The sequence below is a fragment of the Nycticebus coucang genome, chromosome 12 (genome assembly GCF_027406575.1).
Source record: "Nycticebus coucang isolate mNycCou1 chromosome 12, mNycCou1.pri, whole genome shotgun sequence".
NCBI lineage: Eukaryota > Metazoa > Chordata > Mammalia > Primates > Lorisidae > Nycticebus > Nycticebus coucang.
In genome coordinates, this window is record NC_069791.1 from 24,638,544 (window position 1) to 24,661,891 (window position 23,348).

The 23,348-nt window shown below is 37.5% G+C and overlaps 1 protein-coding gene across 5 annotated transcripts in view; it reads right to left on the bottom strand.

The window, feature by feature from the left end:
- The window catches only part of CNTN1 (contactin 1), a 388,261-nt gene that overhangs the window by 154,003 nt on the left and 210,910 nt on the right, over positions 1–23,348 (bottom strand). For all 5 annotated transcript variants that reach the window (XR_008373377.1, XM_053556863.1, XM_053556866.1 and 2 more), the window contains exons 4-5: positions 15,758–15,890; positions 1,777–1,949 (exon numbers count right to left, since the gene is read on the bottom strand). Coding sequence is in view for 4 of the 5 variants with exons in the window: in XM_053556863.1 (XP_053412838.1) it covers positions 1,777–1,949; positions 15,758–15,890 (306 nt within the window). In the remaining variant the exon portion in view is untranslated. The remainder of the gene's footprint in view (positions 1–1,776; positions 1,950–15,757; positions 15,891–23,348) is intronic.

Here is a 23,348-nt window from a genome sequence, read left to right on the forward strand (position 1 = left end):
TCAGAGCTCACGTTTGGTTTGACTCCTCAATACTCTTTCAATTCTTCATATTTTATTGAAATCCCCCGTTTTAGTCCCTCTTTCTTCTATTTTTTTCAATCTTTGATCAGTACCTAAATTATAACATCTAATTTTTTACTTTTCTCAATATACGACAGATTTTCTAATAACCACCAATTTTAATTGTTCCCTCTTTGAGGGGATCCTTCCTATCTCCAGTCCTGATGTCTCACTCAAATGTCATCCCACTCCTCTACTGCTTACCTGACATTTCAACCTGGATAACTTAATGTCCCTATAATCTCTGAAACAATCACTCAAATGCTTTCTCTCATCCTTGAAATTGCTTTTTCTTGCTGTCATTCCATTTTTAATGAAAGCACAATGTTCTTGCCCTTCGACTAGACTTTGCTTGAAAAAAAAATATTCAGTAACTTTTTTCCTTCAGTATAATGCAACCTGTTAATGCTTTCCTCATGGATAATGTATATTATTTACATTGCCACTTTCACCATACTAAGTTTATCTTATTTTCTTTCTGTCTCCATCCCTTCCAAAGGACTTCTTAAAACCATCATTTTAATTTCATCCTATAATCCATATCGCAAAAGACTTAAATGCTGATTACAAAATAACTTCTGAAGAACATCTGGGCCAACTCTTTGCCCGCAATGTACACCTTTCTTTCAGGACAACCTATATGTTTAACTTAGCACAGTGTTTCTCAAAAAGGCCCCAATACAAAGAAATTTTTCATTTAAATTTAAAACAAATAATTAAGTCACTAAAATAAAATTCAATTTATTTTTATGAGGAGAAGAGAAGTCAAATACTGAGGAATAAGCTATCGCCAGGTGGGTTGAATTTTTATTAATATCTAAGATGTTTTGTCCCCCTAAGAACCAATTTTTGCTCTCTTGAGGGTGATAATGGCTCTGTTGAGAATGCATAGCTTAAACTTCCACTGATGCTAGATTTTAAGGAGTTACTTAAAATACTCAGACCATGGCCTTCATTTATTTCATGACATTATCTTCCACTATTTCAAGTGCTTTTGTAAAGCCCTCCAGACACTTTGTCTTGGAAGACTCACGTCACTTATGATGCTTTCCTCTCACTACCCTTTCCTCTTCACTTCACCTGCTGGACTCTTACAGTGGAATTTATTAGTATCTGCTTTGAACTTCACAGAGGAATTCCTGTATTTTAACTTAAGACTTTCCCATATGTCTGATTTGTCTTATTACCAACAGTCCACAGCCTGTGTGCGGGGAGCAAACATGTCTTCTTGAACATCCCACCCATTATAAGCTTTTGTTAAAAAGAAGTGGGTATCCATTTTCTCTTTAGGAAGTAGATGGAGGATTTTAATAAAATAAAAATATCCAAGAGAGTTGACCATCATAGAATTAGCACTCTCACTTATGTAGATTTTTATCAGTAATCAAAACATGCTTAATATTTACTAAATACACTTGCTCATTTTTTTTTTTTTTTTGTAGAGACAGAGTCTCACTGTACCGCCCTCCGGTAGAGTGCCGTGGCGTCACACGGCTCACAGCAACCTCTAACTCTCGGGCTTACGCGATTCTCTTGCCTCAGCCTCCCGAGTAGCTGGGACTACAGGCGCCCGCCACAACGCCCGGCTATTTTTTTGTTGCAGTTTGGCCGGGGCCGGGTTTGAACCCGCCACCCTCGGCATATGGGGCCGGCGCCCTACTCACTGAGCCACAGGCGCCGCCCACTTGCTCATTTTTTAAAGTTCCCATTACTCACATCCAAAGCTCAAGGTGGCTTCGGTGCTTCTGACCATCCCATAGTTATTTGATGCTAGACAGTAGTATATTCCAGCATCCTTCTGTTTGTCAGGGTTGTTGATAACAAGGTTTCCTCCTACCATACTGTAGCGATCACTTGTCAGATCAACATCCCCATTATTCATTCTCCATCTGTGAAAAAAAGATGCAAATGTCATAGCAAAGATCATGAGGCCTAGAAATTATACAGGGTCAAAGTGGCTCTAAAATATTTTGGATACAGCTCTACGTGAAGTGTGATGATTAAAAATGTGATTCCAGAGGATGGGCAGGGTGGCTCATACCTGTTAATTCTAGCACTCTACGAAGCTGAGGCAGGTGGACTGCTTGAGCTCAGAAGTTCAAAACAGGCCCGAGAAAGAGTGAGATCCATTTTTGTTTTGTTTTGTTTTGTTTTGTTTTGTGTGTGTGTGTGTGTGTGACAAGGTATCACTATGTTACCCTCAGTAGAGTGCTGTGGCGTCACAGGTCACAACAACCTGTTATTCTTGGGCTTAAGCAATTATCTTGCCCCAGCTTCCCAAGTAGCTGGGAATACAAGTGTCTGCTACAGTGCCTGGCTATTTCTTTTGTTGTTGCTGTACTTGTCATTGTTGGTTAGCTGGCCCAGGCCAGGTTCGAACCCGCCAGCCTCAGTGCATGTAGCTGGCGCCATAACCACTGTGCTATGGGTACCCAGCCATGAGACTCCATCTTTACTAAAATAGCCAGCGTAGTGGCAGGCACCTATGGTCCCCTCTACTCGGGAAGCTGAAGCAAGAGAATTGCTTGAGCCCAAGAGTTTTAGGTTACTGTGACACAATGGCACTCTACCCAGGATGACAGAGTGAGATTCTGTCTCAAAAAATTAAATAAATAAATAAATAAAAATAAAAATCTGACTCAGGGTGGAGTTTCTTCATTTCCTATAATTCAAAGTCTCTGGAATCATGATTTATAATCTAGCTCAGATACAGAAAGGTGAACAGTTCAAATGAATCATAAATTTCCCCTCATTTCATGAGACATGCCAAGGGGCAAATATTTTGTTGAGTTTTGCTCTATAAACAGATTTCTTATAATACATAGATGGGTCAAAATTTGCAACCATCTTTGCACTAGTTAAATTCCTATATATAAAGGTATGTTGTATAAAATATTAAGAGCATTGCTCTACCAGAAATAAAATATCAATGTCCAACTCAATATATCAAAGAGATTTTTCAATAAAACAAGTAGAAATCAGGGTTCTGCTCAGTAAATGGCATATGCTCACCATTGGAAGTCGATCACACAATTTGAAAATGATGAAAGTCACCCGGGTCTTTAGATTATACAAGTGAACCAGATTTTCTGCAGAGTAGAGCTGGTGGTGAATTGTGTGTTTTCTCATTATCCAGGGATTGTTTCGGGTAAAGGGACTTTTGCCCCACCACAAGCGCTCATAACAACATAGGTGAGACATGTTGAAGGTAACTGATGGGGACTGTTTGTCTAGAACTGGAATCTCACTTTCATGGTCAGAGATGATGGAAGAATGCAGATAGAATGTAGTTCTTAGTTAAGATGGCCCTGAATGACTTTATAATCGTTCTCCATCAGGGTTTAACCTCTACTGCTCCGTGTCCTCAGGAACATTGTCAGCCCCAGAGAAGTGGTCAAGTAGTTCAAGCGGTGGCCTGTGGCCACATCACTAGTACGTCACCCTGGAACATTTCTATTTAGGGTACGGTCATGTCAAAAGGGCATAATGATGTTCAAATATCTTTTATCTAATCAAAGTTAGTTATAATTTTTACAGTGCAGGAGGCAATTTAAAAGCAAGCACAGAAAACTTGTGCTTTTGTATTTTTAAAACCTAACCAATTCCAAACCAATGAAAAAATTCTCCTTTGCTCCAGCTGATGGCAGTATTGTCCCTGCCTGAACCATTCAACCTCAAGTTCCTGAGCACTTGACCAGGCAGTGCGTTTCCTTGCTGGACGGCTCCAATTGGTGAGATTATCCCCTGATAGGTTGGCTCCAAATTTTTGTTTATCGCCTTCAATTCATCCCCATGGATCTAACTCTGCTGATGATATCACATAAGGATTAAGTTTTGCTGCGTTTGGGTAATTGCGCTGGCCTATTTTCAGAAACATGCACTGTTGTTGCAATCCCTTTTACACTGTTTTAAATATAGTTTTTGCGGTAGTGCTTGTTTCTTTGGGCCTGGGGTGAGAGTGAAAGGCTCAAGGTTGCTATGTGGGAGGTAAAGTTTCCTATTGTACCTCTTAGGATGTTGCTATGCATATCATGTTATCACAGAGCATGCTACAAATATAAAACCGCTGTGTGTGAGTGACAAACTGCATGATTACCAAGGTTAGAACAGCTTGCACTGCATATTAAGTAAAATTGTAAAGCTTTGAGTATTCTTTTCCATCAGACTAGGAGCATCATGAGCTGAATTTTTCTGTTTTTTTCTTATCTCTTTTTATGCTGTCAAATGCCTTTATAACACAATTAAACCTCTATGTCTTTCCCAGCTCTATACATTAATTTATGGATAGTCAAGCCAAACACAAACTCGGAATTTCAGACTCCTGTGAGAGGGAGTCTGTGATGTATTTGCCAAGGAAAGGTTTGGTACTTATTGTCTCTGCGGGGGTGTGAGGGAGGGGTGCCAGCAAGAAGCATAGCCTTTTCCATTTTTCTAGACCACTTTCTGGGAACAATCCCTCCTGTTTTGTTCCCTCCATTCCAGCCTGGAGACTGATTTGCTAAGGTCTCAGGTGTGAATGCCAAGGATGGAGTGTCACGAAATAAGCATCACTGAAATAGCTTTTGAGATTCTATTAATCTGTTCAGATTTTTAAAAAGCTGAAAAGTATATACTTATTTGGAAGGCATAAAACCTGTGTGTTTCAGTCTTGAATCTGGTATTTGCTACCTCCTGAGCAAGATGGCTCACTTATTCAGGAGTTGCGTCCTCTCCTGTAGAAGTATCTTGGATCAGCTCCCCTCTCCAGACCCTGTTAATGACACTATTCCAGGTCCGTGATGCCCAGGCTCTCAGCATATATGGCTTGTATGATGAAAATAAGTCTAGCCCATCAAATATTTTCAGACCAAATGTGTTATTTATAATTAATACAATACCTACTTACTTTGCTTGCCCCTGTGTGAAGCTGAAACAATAAAAATAATTTCAAAGGGGTGGTAATTTTGTATCTAAATTGATACCTTATTTTGTAAGTATAGCCAGAGGCAAGAGAAAGCCAGCACACTCAGAATTAAATGTGTGTGGGGGGAGGGGAGTATTCTCTTTAGTAACAACTTTCTTTAGAAAGTTATTTTCCTATCCAGGAAAAAAAAATATTCTACTATTAAAACTAACTTTGTTAAGTGACAACGTTCAATTAAGTCAGGTGACATCAACAGATTTGAGTCCCTAATTTCTCCATCAATTACTTGTCTTCAAGGAACCATTTCACTGATAAAATTCTAATGCATTGTCATGTGGCTACTTGGTGAATTTTAGTCCTTGTATCAGACTAGAAACAGTTAGTACACTTTTCTGAACCATTTAAAGCAGGAAAACCTATTGTTACTTTTTTTTTTCATTAAATCATAGCTGTGTACATTAATGCAATCGTGGGGCACCATACACTGGTTATATAGACCGTTTGACACATTGTCATCACACTGGTTAACATAGCCTTCCTGGCATTTTCTTAGTTATTAAGACATTTACATTCTACATTTACTAAGTTTCACATATACCCTTGTAAGATGCACCGCAGGTGTAATCCCACCAATCACCCTCCCTCTACTTATCCTCCTCCCTCCCTCTCCTCCCTCTCCCCCTACCCCCTATTCTTAGGTTATAACTGGGTTATAGCTTTCATGTGAAAGCCATAAATTAGTTTCATAGTTTGGCTAAGTACATTGGATACTTTTTCTTCCATTCCTGAGATACTTTACTAAGAAGAATATGTTCCAGCTCCATCCATGTAAACATGAAAGAGGTAAAGTCTCCATCTTTCTTTAAGGCTGCATAATATTCCATGGTGTACATATACCACAATTTATTAATCCATTCATGGATCAATGGGCACTTGGGCTTTTTCCATGACTTAGCAATTATGAATTGGGCTGCAATAAACATTCTGGTACAAATATCTTTGTTATAATGTGATTTTTGGTCTTCTGGGTATATGCCTCGTAGAGGAATTATAGGATTGAATGGCAGATCTATTTTTAGATCTCTAAGTGTTCTCCAAACATCTTTCCAAAAGGAATGTATTGATCTGCATTCCCACCAGCAGTGTAGAAGTGTTCCCTTTTCTCCACATCCACGCCAACATCTCTGGCCTTGGGATTTTGTGATATGGGCTAACCTTGCTGGAGTTAGATGATATCTCAAAGTAGTTTTGATTTGCATTTCTCTGATGATTAAAGATGATGAGCATTTTTTCATATGTCTGTAGGCCATACACCTGTCTTCTTCAGAGAAGTTTCTCTTCAAGTCCCTTGCCCAGTCTGCGATGGGATCACTTGTTCTTTTCTTACTTATACATTTGAGTTCTCTGTGGATTCTGGTTATTAAACCTTTGTCAGACAATAACCTGCAAATATCTTCTCCCATTCTGATGGCTGTTTGAATGCTTTACTTACCGTTTTCTTGGCTGTACAGAAGCTTTTTAGTTTGATCAGGTCCCAGTAGTGTATTTTTGAAGCTGCTTCAATTGCCCGGGGGGTGCTCCTCATAAAAAACTTGCCCAGACCAATTTCTTCAAGGGTTTTCCCTACACTCTCTTCTAGTATTTTTATAGTTTAAAGTTTAAATCTTTAATCCAGTGAGAGTCTATCTTAGTTAATGGTTAAAGGTGTGGGTCCAGTTTCAGTCTTCTACAGGTTGCCAGCCAGTTCACCCAGCACAATTTGTTAAATAGGGAATCTTTTCCCCACTGAATGTTTTTAATTGGCTTGTCAAAGATCAAATAATGGTAAGTAGATGGATTCATCTCTTGCTTCTCTATTCTGTTCCAGACATCTACTTCTCTGTTTTTGTGCCAGTACCATGCTGTTTTGATCACTATCGATTTATTGTATAGGAGCGGGGAGAGAGAGGGGAGGGTGATTGGTGGGATTACACCTGTGGTGCATCTTACAAGAATACATGTGAAACTTAGTAAATGTAGAATATAAATGCCTTAACACAATAACTAAGAAAATGCCAGGAAGGCTATATTAACCAGTGTGATGAAAATGTGTCAAATGCTCTATATAACCAGTGTATGGTGCCCCATGATCGCATTAATGTACACAGCTATGATTTAATAAAAATATATATATATATTTCCTCCCTGACTATTGATTCTATAACTAGTGAAAATGACACCAGGTCAAAATAGAAATTTCCAACCCTGCCAGAATAATAACCACTGCTATAAACAAACTCTTTTTGTGAACCATTTTCTTAATGATCATAACAACAATGAAAAGATAAAGTCTTCATTCTTTTATTATTTCAGGTTAATTTGAGGGTACAAAGAATTAGGTTATGTTTGCACTTGTTAGTTATAGTCCTATTATAGTTGTGCTCTACCTCCAGGAGGTGTACCATATACCCCTACATTGTACTCTTTAAGTGGGAGCATAACAAAACCCCTCCCTCCCTTTCTCCCTCCTCCCCTCTCTCCATATCCCTCTTTCCCTTCCCCCCAACTTAAATTGAGTTTTTCTCTTATGTGGGCGTATATTAGATCATCTACTGGCTTCATATTAGTATACAGTACATCTGATTCTTGCTTCTCCATTCCTGTGATACTTTGCTAAGGATGTGTTCCAACTCTATCCAGGTTAATACAAAAGATGTAAGTCTCCATCTTTCTTTATGGGTGAATAGAATTCCACGGTATACGTAAACCATGGTTTATTTATCCATTCATGAGTTGATAGGCACTTGGATTGTTTCCACATTTTGGCAATTGTGAATAGAGCTACAATAAACATTCTAGTGCAAATATCCTTATTTCTTCCGGGTAGATGCCTAGTAATGGGACTGCAGGATCAAATTGAAGGTCATTTTGAGTTCTTTGAGGATTCTCCATACTTCTTCCCAAAGAGGCAGTATTACTTTGCAGTCCCACCAACAGTGTTAAAGTGTTCCATTCTTTCCACATCCTTGCCAGCATCTGCAGCTTTGGGACTTTGTGATGTGGGCCATTCTCACTGGGGTTAGGTGATATCTCAGGGTGGTTTGATATACATTTCTCTGATGATTAGGGACGTGAGCATTTTTTCAAATGTTTGTTAACCATTCATCTGTCTTCTTCAGAGAAGGTTCTGTTCATGTCTCTTGCTCAGTGATAGATGGATTTCCTCTCTTTCCATCAATTAATCTGAATTCTCTGTAGATTCTAGTTACCAACCCTTTATCAGATTTGTAACATGCAAATATCTTTCCCCATGCCAATGGTTGACTATTTGCTTTAATTGTTATGCCTTTAGCTGTGCAGAAACTTTTCCGATTAAGTGCTATTTGTTGATTTTTATTGTTGTTGTGATTGCCACTGAAGTCTTTGTCATAAAATCTTTCCCCTAGCTAACATCCACAGGAGTTTTCCCACATCTTCTTCTAGGATTTTTATTGTTTCATGTCTTAGATTTAAATCTTTATTCATTTTGAGTCAACTTTTATAAGTGATGAAAGGTGCTGGTCAAGTTTCAGTCTTTTACATGTGGTTATCCAGTTCTCCCAGCACTATTTATTGAATAGGAATTCTTTTCCACAGTGCATGATTTTTGTTTGTTTTATTGAAGATCAGATGGCAATAAGAGACTGGTTTCATCTCTTGGTTTTCTATTCTGTTCAATATGTCTATGTCTCTATTTTTGTGCCAATATCATGCTGTTTTGATCACTCTGGAATTGTAATATAACCTGAAGTCTGGTAGAGTGATGGCTCTGGATTTGTATTTATTACTAAGAACTGCCTTGGCTTTATGGAGTTTTTTCTGGTTCCATATAAAATGAAGAACAATTTTTTCCAGTTCTTGAAAGTATGCTGTCAGTAATTTAATGGGGATTGCATTGCATCTGTAGATTGCATTGGGTAGTACAGACATTTTAACAATGTTGACTCTTAACAGCCAACAGCATGATTCTGGACCGAAAATTGTTTCGTTTAAGAAGGTTAAAGGTAGATGACCATTCTCTCCTGGCTTGAAAGATTTCAGCTGAAAAGTTCACTGTCACCCTGACAGATCTGCCCCTATAGGTCAACTGGTGCTTACTCCTGGCTGCTTGAGAATTTTCTCTTTCATCTTGACTTTAGACAGGTTCATTACAATGTATCTTGGAGATACTCTGTGTTTAGATGACCCAGGGTTCGATATCCCTCTGAAAGGAGTATGTCAGAATCTTTGTTGATGCTTGGGAAATTCTCATTTATGATATCCTCCAGTAGGGCTCCCATTCCTTTCAGAGATTCTTCTTCCCCTTTAGGAATACCTATAATTCATATGTTTGAATACTTTGTGAAGTCCCATAATGCTCTGCTTTCTCTCTCTTCTTTTCAGCCTCTTTAACTACCTGCGTTAGCACAAGAGCCTTATTCTCTAGCTCTGAGATTCTTTCTTCTCCATGGTCTAATCTGTTATTCATTCTTTCTATTGCATCTTTAAGTTCCTTGAATAACTCCTTTATTTCCTTAAGCTCTACTATATCCTTTCTAATTTCCTCATGTCTTTCATTCATTATTTGGGTCAGTTTTTGAATTTTTTTGGTTATTCTCCACTTTCTCTTCAATCTCCTTTATTATTTTTGCCATCCATACTTTAAATTCCCTTTGTCAATCCCATAAATTCTTTATAAGTGGAATCTTCTGCAATAGCTATCTCATGATCCCTTGAGGGGTTGATCTATTCTGGTTTTGTACGTTGCCAGAAGTTTTCTGTTAGTTTCTCCTCATGAGTGTTTTCTTATTGTTCACATCCTTCCCTTACTTTTTCCTTTCTCTTCTTCTTTCTCTAAATTTTCTTATCTCTGTGCTTAGGTGTTGCACTGCCCTTTTAGTATAGGGTCAAAAGGAAGATAAAAGAACGAGAAGGGAGAAATGAAACAAAAAGAGAAAAAAAAGGGAAGTAAAAGGAAAAAATTGAACAAAAAGAGAGATACAGGAGTAATAGTGGTGTTCAGCAGGGTGCTCTGACCCACACCTACAATTCCAGGCTTCTGGGGAGCTAGGTTGGGTGAGTCCCTCAAAGTCAAGAGATTCTTACTAGCCTGAGCAAAAGCAAGATTCCACTTCTGCAAAACATAGACAAAAAATCAGCAGTATGTTTCAGAGGGGACCTACCAATACTATTCTTCCAAACGCCAAAGCTAGAAGGACACCCTAGAACTATCAGCAATGATCTGGCCGATAGTTCAGGGGTTAAAGGTATTCTTGAGCCAGGACTATGTTGGCACCCCAGCCCAGGCTTCAGAGTGAGGCTCTGTCACATAAATGCAATACAGATTGCAATAGAAAAAACAGAACAGAAAAAGAAATAATAATAATAATAAAAGTATGTAAAGAAAATTGAAAACAAAATTATATATGATGTAAAAAAATAGAGATATTTTAGTTGTTTGAGAAATTTATGTGGGAAAGATGAGAAAAGTGGAAAAATCTCTACAAAAAGAGAGAAAAGGAGAGAAATGCAAAGGACAGAAAGAATAACAGGGGTAGACCACCCATAGAAAAAATGGAATCCTGAAGTAAAAATGAAAAAATAAAAATAGAAGACAAGACAAAACAAAAGAAAACCCAAGGGAAAGGTTAGAATAAGAGGAGCAGAAAAACTTCAGGAAAAATGGAGCCCTTACTATTGAAGAAAGTAAAAATGAAAAAATAAAAATATAACAACAATAACAACAACAAAAACTAGGTAAATAAAATTTTAAAAAAGGAAAAAAATACAAAGTGGACATAAATTTTGTGTGTAATTTAAAATAGTGTGCAATTTTAAATTGCACACAAACTTTACGGCTACTGTGTGTGTGTATGTGTGTGTATAGCAACAGGTGATGTTCTTGGGTTAGGAGATGCTAATCATGCAGCTGATTTTGCAGTATAAGATGGGGGCTGGAAGCCACTATCTAGCTTCCGAGGAGACGACTCAGGCCTGTCTTCCTGATTTATTTGCCCTCATAGCCCACAGGGCTGGGAGCCTAAAGCTCTCCTTAGCCTCCTTAAAAGATATGCTTCAACCATCCCAACAGTGCCTCTTGGCCACAAAATGGCTTTCCCAGGGGAGCGGGATCCACTTAAGTCCTCCCTCAAGAATCATTTGAGCCCAAGAGTTTGAGGTTGCTGTTAGCTGTGGTGCCATGGCACTCTACCCAGGGTGACAGCTTGAGACTCTGTGTCAAAAAAAAAAAAAAAGAAAAAGAAAAAAAGATCAGCTGACGTCCTAATCTCCAATACTTCAGAATGTGACCATATTTGGAAACAGGGTTATTGCAAATATAATCCGTTAAGATGATGCCGTATCTAAGTAGGGTGTACCTCTAACCCAGTGGTTCTCAACTTTCCTAATGCCATGACCCTTTAATACAGTTCTTCATGTTGTGGTGACCCCAACCTTAAAATTATGCAAAAATAAAAATTATGCAAAATAAAATTATGCAGAGCTACCCAGTCTCTGGTATTTTGTTATAAGATGCCTAGAAAATGAATACATGCATTCTTCACTTATCCTTTAATGAATTTATCACCAAGTCCCACCAGTTTTACTTTCGGAATATTTCTCAAACCTGACCCTTCCTCTCCATTTCTACTCTCATTGCTTGGGTTCAAAACATCACCATTAAAAAAAAAAAAACTGATCTTTCTTCCTCCAGCCTTGGCACTTTCAAATGCCTCCTCCACCCATCTGCCATAGGGTTCTGATTAAAATGCAAGCCTGACTCTGTCACTCCCCCCTCCCTAATACCTGGCAATGGTTTCCCAGCACTCATAAAACAAAGGGTAAGCTCTTTCCTTTGGCACACTAGGCTTGCAATGATCTGGCCGATACTTCTATAATCTCATCATTCATTATGCCGAATCTTGTTCTTTATACTCCAGCGGCAATGAATGACTAGTACTGCCTCTGAAGCAAAATAATGTGGGTTAGCTTTGTGCCTTTGTTAATTCTGTGTCTTCTGCTCTTTAATACCTTTCACTTAGTGTCTAAAAAACAGTTTAGGTAATACCCTTTCCAGAAACTTCTCTTGGTCAACCCAGGGTAGGAAAGACACTAGATATCATTTTCCTGACTTTGCTAAATTTTGAGGTAAATATTTATTACTATGCTTGCACATGATTTGCCCATCATCTACACATCTGACTTTTCAAATAGGCTATGACTCTGAGAATAGGGACAATGTCATACTTATTTTGTTTTTTCTAGCAGGGAGTATAAGGCACTGTATAGCACATATTCAATAAACACTGCTACTTGGATAAAGGATCTGTATATTAACACTTCATAACAAAAATTAAAATTTCCAGCAACAAAGGAAAGGATGAACTTTGGGGGAATTAAAAATCAGTTACAACTTAGTATGTTTTATCCTAGGAATATAAAGTTGTTTTACAATTAGAGAAGAAATCAATGTAATATACTACCACACAAACCAAATAAAAGAGAAATAAATATATCTCCATCAATGGATGAAAAAGAAGCATTTAAAAAACTCAACACCTCCAGGAAGGCTATGTTAACCAGTCTGATGAAAATATTTCAAATTGTATATAAAACCGGTGCCTGGTGCCCCATGATTGCATTAATGTATACAGCTATGATTTAATAATAAAAAAACTCAACACCTATTCATGATATTAAAAAGAAGTCAGGAAACAAAGAAAAGAGACCTTTCTCAATCAGATAAAGGACAGCTACTAAAAACCTAAAGGCAGAATATTCTTCCTCTAGGATTAGGAACAAGTTAAGAATGTCTGCTCTTACCACTTTTAGTTAAAGTATGCTGGAGATCCTGGCCAGTAATAAGGCAAGAAAAAGAAAAAAGGAATACAGACTGGAAAAGGTAAAAATATTTTGTTCAAATATTATGAGTGTATATGTAGAAAATCCTAAGGAACTACTAAAATTTATAAGCTGATTTACCAGAGTTTCAGGATATAAGGTAAACATACAAAATCAATCATATTTCTATATACTAGCAATAACATATTGAAAGGTAGAATAGAAAAGCAAACAATATTATTTAGAATAGCATCAAAACATCAGCTATCTATCAATAAATCTAACAAAGACTTCTACCCTGAAAACTACAAAACATTGCTGGAAGAAATTAAAGACAACCTCAATAAATGTTCATTGATTGAAAGGCTCAATATTGTTAAGTTCTCCATCTTCCATGTAGTGACTTTAACAAAACCTCTAAAAATCTTCCAATGGGCTATTTTGATGAAATTTAAAAAGGTGATCCTAAACACTATATGGAAATTCAAAGAATGTAGAATAGCTGAAACCACTTTCAAAAAGAATAAAGCCAGAGGTTGAACACTATCTGCTTACAGGATTATAAGTTATAAAGGTAGTGTGATATTGTCATCAAGATGGGCAAATAGATCAGTGGAACAGAACGAAGAGTCCAAAAGTAGCTTACACATACACAAAGAATCAAATCTTTGACCAAGGGCCAAAGTAAACTCAGTGGGGCAAAGAGAAAATCTTGTCCCCCGCAAATGGTGTGAACCACTTAAATGTTTGTCTACAAAAAATGCACCTTGACCTCTGTCTCAATCTATGCTCAAAGTGAATTTTAGATAAATTATAGACCCCCCAAAAAACCCTCAGAAACAAAGTTTCTAGAAGAAAAAACAGGACAATACAATCATACCATCATAATACTGAGGTAGGCAAAGAATTCTTGGACTAGATACAAAAAGAACAAACCATTATATAATGATAAATTGGACTTTCATTAAAATCAAAACTTTATGCTCAACCAAAAACTCAATTAAGAAAATGAATAGACAAGGCTAAGATTGAGAAATAAATGTGTGGCACATGTATCTGAGCAAGAATTTATATTCATAATATAGAAAGGTCTCCTACAAATCAAGAATAAAGAAGTAAACCAGGTACAGTGGTCCACATCCATAATCCTAGAACTCTAGGAGGTTGAGGCAGGAAGATCCCTTGAGTTCAGGAGTTTGAGCCCAGCCTGAACAAAAGTGAGACCCCGTCTCTACTAAAAATAGAAAAAAATCAGCTGGCCATGGTGTTGGGCACCGGTAGTCCCTACTACTCAGGAGGCTGAGGCAGAAAGATTGCTTGAGCCCAAGAGTTTGAGGTTGCTGTGACCTAGGCTGATGCCATGACACTCTAGCCTGGGCAACAGAGTGAGACTTTTCTCAAAAATAGATAAATAAATAAGAAAGTTTAAGAGTATTATAAAAAGGGCGGCACCTGTGGCTCAGTGAGTAGGGTGCTGGCCCCATATACAAAGGGCAGCAGGTTCGAACCTGGCCCTGGCCAAACTGCAACCAAAAAATAGCCGGGTTTTGTAGTGGGCACCTGTAGTCCCAGCTACTTGGGAGGCTGAGGCAAGAGAATCGCCTAAGCCCAAGAGCTGGGGGTTGCTATGAACTGTGATGCCACAGCACTCTACCAAGGTGACAAAGTGAGACTCTGTCTCTTAAAAAAAAAAAAAAAGTATTATAAAAAAAGGATAAATAAGTCAATAATGCATTTTTTAAGACAAACTCCTTAAAAACATTTCATGAATTAAAATATATGAGATATATGAGGCCAAGGAGCACATGAAAAAATTCTAAACATAATTACTCATTAGGGAAATGCAAATAAAAGCTATAATATGCAAAGAAGATGAAATATTTGGGAGTTTTATCTAACAAAGGATGTGAAAGATCTCTATAAAGAGAACTATGAAAGTCTAAAAAAAGAAATAGCTGAAAATGTTAACAAATGGAAAAACATACCATGCTCATGGCTGGGAAGAATCAACATTGTTAAAATGTCCATTCCCCCCAAAGCAATATACAATTTTAATGCAATCCCTATTAAAACTCCACTGTCATACTTTAAAGATCTTAAAAAAATAATACTTCATTTTATATGTAATCAGAAGAAACCTCGAATAGCCAAGATATTACTTAGAAATAAAAACAAAGCAGGAGGAATCACACTGCCAGACCTCAGACTATACTATAAATCGATAGTGATCAAAACAGCATGGTATTGGCACAAAAACAGAGAAGTAGATGTCTGGAACAGAATAGAGAACCAAGAGATGAATCCAGCTACTTACCGGTATTTTATCTTTGACAAGCCAATTAAAAACATTCAGTGGGGAAAAGATTCCCTATTGTTACTTTTAATGAAGTCATTATTAGTAACGTAACTGGGAAACCCAGAAAAAAAACAGAAATAAACTTATTATGTTTAATATAGGGATATTTAAGAAATTTTCTGTGTTATCTGGAATAGATTTGAGATTATTGGTAAAAGTGGCATTTTGTAGAATTATCTATATAAATTATTTATTATAATTAATATAGGAATTCATCCATATCTGTAGTTATCTGGGCCAATGCATACAAAAATATTTTACCCTCAAATTTGCATATTTAAATTATGAAAGATGTTCATGTAACCATTTTTACATGCTTAAAGGCATAGTCTCCTTTAGACAATTTATAAGTGGGTAACATCAAATGCCATAGCATTATCTGCGCAGAAAATAGTAAATGAATAATTTGCATACATTTAAGAAAACCTGTTATCTTCTTGGGCATTAGACAGTATTTTTAACAGCTTGACAATATTTTTGTTCATGTCCATAGCATTTGCAGAAAGAGTTATTTTATAGCTTTATCAGCACATGGTCATAGAAGTTGATCTAAGACCATTGGTCTGTTACTCCATTCTGAAAAGAGTTACGAGGTACATTACTTGTAAACTGGAAAAGGGCTGGCTCGTGCCCTACAGTTTAGTGAAACTTTTCCTTCCAGGGATTCCTCTGGATAAATGGTATTGATCGGCTGCTCTTCAAAAATTGGTCCAAATCCTTTGTCTTCCTCGGAAACTACAAGAAAAATAAAATTATTTTACACTGTGCTTTTTCAGAAGGCAAAAATCTGGAAATATTAAAAAACAATTTTGAAAAAAAAAGTCCAAAACATAGAATCTTCATTTTAATACAAGACAAAGATATAGATAGTTGCCTCCATAATCCTGAGGAAAACATTCAGGTTTTTTCATTCAAAATTCTTTTCTGCCCATCTCCCATCATTCCTACAAACTCATTCTGTGTTTACTTTTAGCTCCTCAAACAAGCCATGATTTCATGTCCTTGAGCCTTTGCATATGGTGTTCCATCTTTTGAGAGTCATCACCCTACTTTTTTTCCTCTTATCCAAATTTGCATGACCCTTTATGACCTAGATATACCTAGATATCGAGTGAGTTCCACCAGGAAGCCGAAAACTCTCACCCCTCCTGGAGTCACTGGTCCTCCACTGTGTCCCTGAACTTCCCTATACAGGTTATGGCACTTTTCACATCTTCTGTGATTCTCGAGGCAACTTTCTGTTCTGTAGAACAGACTGCAACTGCTTGAGGACAGGTGGCTCTGCCTTTCCTGTCTGTACACCAACCTCCTAGCTGGCTGTCCACCTGTCTGGAAGACAATAGGAGCTGAACAATTATTGAACAAAAGAACAGGTATGTTACTAGATGTCCTGGGGAAATGGATCTGTTTCCTGGGCCAGTTTTTATGTTTTCCCAAACATGTGACCAGCCCTGGTACTCAGCAAAATCTACAACAACCACTGAATAAATTACATGAATATGAGAACTCATCAACTGGTTTACAATTTATCACAAACAGCCTCATTGTGTTCCTGATAGTCCCCTCTGGAATGGAAGTGTGACACCTCACGGCAGGATGAAGAGAAGAGTCACCACATGTCCCTGATGTGGCTGCGTTCGCAGAGCACAGCTAACAGGCAGAGGCTCCAAATGGATTAATAATGATCTGTGTGGCCAGAAAGGAGAAGCATTCCTACTTGAGGCCCCTGGAATGTCTCTGCCCACCCAAAGCTGTGGTTCACTCCTCCAGTTTATTTTTTTAAGGGAGAGTTTAAAGCAAATGGCGCACACACATTTCAACTTCTCTAACGTCAAAGTTAAAGATGGAGCCCCCGTCCACCTTCCTTTAGAAACAACAGTTTTATTTTGAGAGTGAACCTTTGGAGAAATTATTTTGTCTCTTCAAGCCTCAATATCACCCTTTATATAAGGGGGATAATAAAAAAAAAAATCTATCTTACAATGTACTGTCAGAATCATTTTGAGACCATTCATGGAGGATACTAGCATACCTGGCTTATAGTCTGCAATGAATGACTGCTGATTTTGCAGACATTCTCACGAATTTGCCAATCCTTTCAAAATTCAATTTATATTTCATGTGTATCAATGTTCAGGCAAATCGTGAAGCCTCTAAAGCCAGAAACCAAATTTAATTTACATTTGCAGCTCTGTTGCTGTTAACATTGAGTTGTTTGGGGCACTCAAAACATATTTGTTGGATATGTAGAAGATTAATAAAATCCTTAAATTCCCCCCCCCGCCCCGTAGGAAGCATCAATTTCTCTAACCCAAAATGTTTCAGTGGGAGCTGCTTCATTCTTAGTTGTATTTTCTGAAATTGCCAATTAAGAATATATCATATAAATGTCAATCCACATTCCATAACCACCTTCCCATTTTAGCAGATAAATTGCTGGATCAGAACCAGAAGAAGCCGAGGAACTGACATTAGGCTTTGGCAATGGACTTTTCTGGCTGCTGTTTTATGCAAGCCAATGTTCCACAAGGCTCATCCATTTAGAAAAGAAAGGAAAGGAGCCTGTGTCTTACGGTCCTCACATGCTACCACAGCCGTCAGTAATATCACAAATGTGAGGTGTTCAAGGAGCGCTCTGCTGGAGATTCTGAATGTCTTCCTCAGAGTCACCACTCATTCCATCATCTTTCTTGAGACTATGAACATCAGAAATGGATAAAATGTTTTCTTCTTCACCTTTAATAATTTACTGACAATGCCTGATATTTTCTGGCATTTCAAGATACAGAAGTACACCAGGGGGAAATGAGAAATGAAACCCAAACCCCTGATGAGAAAAGACTTTCATTTTGTATGTAGGGTCTGGATTTTCCAATCTCTAAAAGAAATGACCTTGTGCTTATCTATGATAAAAATCATATGGTATTTTTCTTCCCACTTGGACAACTTCATAAGCTCTTCCTTTAGTCTCTCCCAATGGCACAATTTTTCTGACTACAGCAATTTAGTAACCCTTGTCCTTTAATATCCTGTTGTTTCTTCCCAATTCACATAAAATGCTTAAAAAGAAAAGCCAGAAGTGCACATTTTATCAGTATATTTAGATTCTCTTCCTAAAGGCAAGATAAATTCTATTCCTACTCTACCCCTAATAATGATTTTAGCAAGAATTATTTCAAACACTTTTTAAAAATCTAAACATTAAATTTTTAGAAAACTAAAAATAAATATTATTTAGCAGAGTTTAAAGCTCATTAGCACCTTCTAATTACATTCTATTTATGTGACAAGCTCAGGGACGATGCCAATATTATTATACCAATGACCAAGATCATTAGATTTCAATATTATTATACCAATGACCAAGATCATTAGATTTAAAGATAAGTGGATATATGGTGCAATTATGGTCATGCTTTAAATGGAAGTCTACTTATCCGCACTGCATCAGAAGAGTTTCCACTTCCTACCTCAGAGCTAGTGTAGGAATTCAGATGACACCTTGGGTGCTACCACTCGACACCCTACAGGTGTTAGTTGGCCTTACTTCAGTTCATGCCTTGATTCTGATATTTGGTACTGCAAAGAGTTTTTAGACACAACCCCAAAAGCATGATCCATGAAAGAAAAAAAAAATTGGTATGCTGGATTTTATTAAAATCAAAAACTTCTCTTCTGTGAAAGACTTCTGGAGAATCTCTGGTTTTCAGAGTTAAAGGGTTTCCCTTTGGACTTTCTCCAAAGTGTATCCATAAGCAGAAAATTGGAGAGACTTTTAACTAAGTATCTGTCTCGCTTAGTCATGGGCAGTGATTACATGTGGCTTCATGAAGTTTCAACTCATCTCAAGACGTACAGGGTTGCATTAGTGAAGACCCATCACAACACTACATTTCCAAGGTGGAGAAACACAGCCCCAGCCTGTCTAATGTGTGCTTCTATTGTGCCTTTGGTGGTACCATTAGAGGGAAGATCATAATCCAGAATTCTCCATGCCACATATAATTTCATTACCTTCCTTGAAATAACTATTTTTATCTCTTCTAAGTCAGGTGAGTTACATTCATTCCAATTTGCTTTGATTATTTAAAGTACTACCTGGGGCCTCCAAATAAAATAAAGACAGAATCACATAAACACATTTCTGCAGAGATCAGATTTTCATACTTTGGTTAAATGAATTGGCTTTTCTTAAATACAAAGAAAATTTTATTTGTTTTATCAAAGACTTTGAGAAATGATGACATTGTAATGTTAACAGAGTTGATGGCAAGACACAAACAGGTTTTTTGCAAAGTCACATCAATCACTTTGTTTCATTCAAGTGTCCCTGGATTATGTCCAAGAGTGACTCTTTCATACTCCAGCTGATGTGTCCAGGTAATGCGACTTAAGCATGATGTGTCCAGGTAATACGACTATGACTCCTTTCTTTAGTTTATAATTTTATTTTTTAATTTTTTGGCTGGGGCAAGGTTTAAACCCGCCACCTCCGGTATATGGGGCCGGGGCCCTACTCCTTGAGCCACAGGTGCCGCCCTGTGACTCCCTTCTTTAGTCCCGAATATCTCTCTTCTCTGCTTTCTTTTTCCTCTTTTTGTTGGGACTAGGAATTGCTGTGCCAATGCACGGCTCTTTCTCAGACAGTGGTTCTTCCTTAATGTTTTCCTTTTATCCTTTTTCTTCTTCTTCTTCACAGATGTCTCTTCTTTAACTTCTTCCTCCTCCTCCTCTATTTCAATTTTAATCTTGACCTTTTTTTTCTTTCAGTAATTTCATCATCTTTATCTACTGTTCTATTTTGTGTTTTTGAGAATAGGTTGGAAGCGTTGAGTCACCAGAAGGATTAAGTGTTCACTTCACTTTTGTGTTCATACCTTTCTGATTTTGCTAATGCCATTCTTGTTCCACTTATTTTTCTTATCCCTCTATCTTCCAAAGTTCTCAACCAGGCTTCTAATTTGGCTGCGTTCTCAACTCCCCTTGCTAAACCAGAATCCTCACCAATGCATCATTAGAGATATCCAGGACAGCTTTGGCTGCTGGCAGTCAAGAAATCTCTGTATTTCGGACTTGTCTGGACTACAAGTGAAGCATGATAAATGAGATCAGTTTTAGGGGTATCCCGTCTAGACCTGAGGGCTCTGAAGAGCAGCTTTTCTGCTCCAAGAATCTGAACTGTAGAAGCTGCATGCTTGGCCAAATTCCAAAGCAAACCTCTTGAGCAATAAGCTGGGCTCCAACTCATCCCCCAACCAGGACTGTAACATTGGGTTCAGTGGCCGTCCTGTGATTTTGTAGATATTTATAGAGCTGGGCTCTATATTCAGAGATTTCAAGTACCTGGGTGTAAAGATGCAGAATATTGCCAATGTCTTCTTCTAAAGCCTCTGTTCTCAGAGATATTTCTGCAGCTGCTTTCGCTTCCACTTCAATTTCTTGTGGCAGCAATTCAGAAATTTTGGCAGATGAGCAGTTCTTCCTCTCACCAACTTTCTGTAAACACTAGCAGCATGTCAAATTATCTGAAATAATTTTTCCTAATTCAAAGAAATGCCATCCATAGCATCCTTGACATCACATAATGTAGTTAGTTGTTTAGGGCTTTGACCAAGTCATCTAATCAGGACATTGCCTGAACAATCCACTGTGTCCCCTTTGTCAGCACAAAACTAATCTACGGAGAGACAGGCTGTGGGCCAATCTGAGACATTTAGCAGCCATTTCATGTGGCTGTTACCTGAGAGATTAATTCATCCATTTGTGAACAGATTTCTCTCATACGTTCATGAACAACAGGACTATGGATGCAACTGAGATTTGGCTTTTCCTCGATGACCCCTCCAGTTTAGCATCAGCTGCAGCCACAGGCTTCTTTTACTTGTTTGCTTCAGAACTCTCTTCACCTGCTTGTTGATTTCTGCCCTCCATCAGAGCCATGAATGCTGCTAATGCTTCTGCTGTATCCTGAAATTTCTCAAAATATTTTAGCTTTACTGTTTTATTTGCTTTCTCTGGAGTTTCAAATTCTTTCCACAGATTATCAAACTCTTGAAGTTTCTTCTCATTTGGAGCCTTGAAGATGGCGTAGCCCATGGATATTTGAAATAGAACCAATACAGTGAGCCTGAGTCAGGGCACCGCGCAGCCGCCAGGAGCGCCGATCCCTGTGCAAAAAGACCAACTCTGCAGCCACAAAAGGCCCACGACCCTTTTGTGGTGGAAATGGGCACGCCTTTCCACCACGAATCAAACCGTGTTGCCTAAACGTTCCACGCCTTACTGCAAGTAGAACACAAGAACCCACTTCTCAAAGGATTCTAAAATAAATGGGCTCAAATATTTCTTCTGATAATATATCTTTTGATTTTAAGGTCTATACTTTTGAGATGAAAGTTGGTCAGCTTCTAGAAAGCTGAAGATATGTTTTAAGTAGTTTCTTCAACTTGACCACATGTATTTAAAAAGAAGTTTAATGTGGGTGGCGCCTGTGACTCAAAGGAGTAGGGCACTGGCCCCAAATGCTGGAGGTGGCGGGTTCAAACTCAGCCCTGGCCAAAAACTGCAAAAAAAAAAAAAAAGAAGCTTAATGTTTTTTAGAAAAGGTACCATCAATGGAAATTTCCATTGATAATAATGGAACGAATGACACATACTAATTACTTACTGGGATACTTACTGGATTTATTATCGGGATATACACACATTGAGGCCATATACAGGGAGGGACAGACAATCTCCCAAATGGTATAGGTAAAGGTGAAGCAATTTGGGGGTAAATTTTTATAGTCCAAACTGGATAATATTGGTGCCCCACATGATTTTTCTTCTCAATGGCAATACTTTTCATAAATTATATGTACATAATTCCCAGTACTCCACTTACATTTGACCTTTATAAGCATAGACAATGAAATTCTTAGGGGACAAAATGCAAGAAGTTTATCTCCAACAAAATCCTGAAATCATTTTCCACAGTAAGAAAATACTGCATTTAAGGTATTTCCTTTTGCCTGTTTCCCAGATCATAGTTTATAGTACATTAGTGTTTCTGCTGTCTTATAACTGCACGGTTCTTGCTTTTCTAAAAATTTTAAGCCAGAATAAAATAATGTATTCCATTTAGAGGTTTAGAAATTACTATCTACATTTTTATTTTAGGAACACACTTGGGCCCTAAAAAGAAAAATTACTCAAAAGAAGCATTTGCATTTCATTGCCATGGTCAGCATGAACTTCTGGATAGGTACCTCCTAATGAATGCTATTGAAGACATCAAAGGAGTTCATTGCCCAGTTAGCTCAGCAAGGTGCTTGGATCCGAGGAAAAAAATTTTAGGGATAATAGAACAACAAAGCTCAGTAAGGGGTCCAGTAATGCAAGCATTACATTCTCGGCCTACAGAAAATACCATGATCTATTGCTTTTTCCTACGCCATGGAAAACACCTAGATGAAAATGTTGATGCCTTGAAAGTATTATGGGGTTGAAAGCCACAAGAAGCAAGAAACAGAAAGGGATTATGTTTTCTAAAAAAAGAAAACTAATATTATTTTTAAGTACATTCCCTTTTTCTTATTGGATATATTTATCTTAAAAGGAGCACAGAGTTACAGATAACCTCTCAAGCTAAGTGAAGATTTAACACTTTATCTCTTTCTTTTGATCTTTTCTTAATCCAAATTCATTCATTTTCTATCAGATATTTTGATAAACATAAATCTATTACAGAGTACATTTCTTAAATTTGATCTAAAAGATTAACAAGGCAGAAGTCATGTCTGAATATTTGCAGTCATATTTACAAATGTGAATGATAGTACACTGTTCTTTTATAGCACAATTTTCAGTTCCACAATTAATGTCATCAGCCAGTTGTGGGATCTAAAATAAAATGACTTGGCCTCTCCCTGTGCGAAGATGGTCTGCTATAATCTTGCCATTCTGAAAATGTTTTGTTTCTGAAAATTGAAAGTAAAATTTTAATTTGTGCTTCAGAGCCTTTAAAATTCATTTTATGTCCATTTTGAAGCAACTTCCATTTCTCTTTCTGTAATATGTTATCTTAATCTGTTAGTTATTAAACATAATCTTACATACATATGTTATAGTAAGTGTCTTCAGGAAAAAAAGCTATTAGAAAAAACTAAAATTTAAAAAGAGTTTAGTGTTGGAATTTTTGCGATATTTATA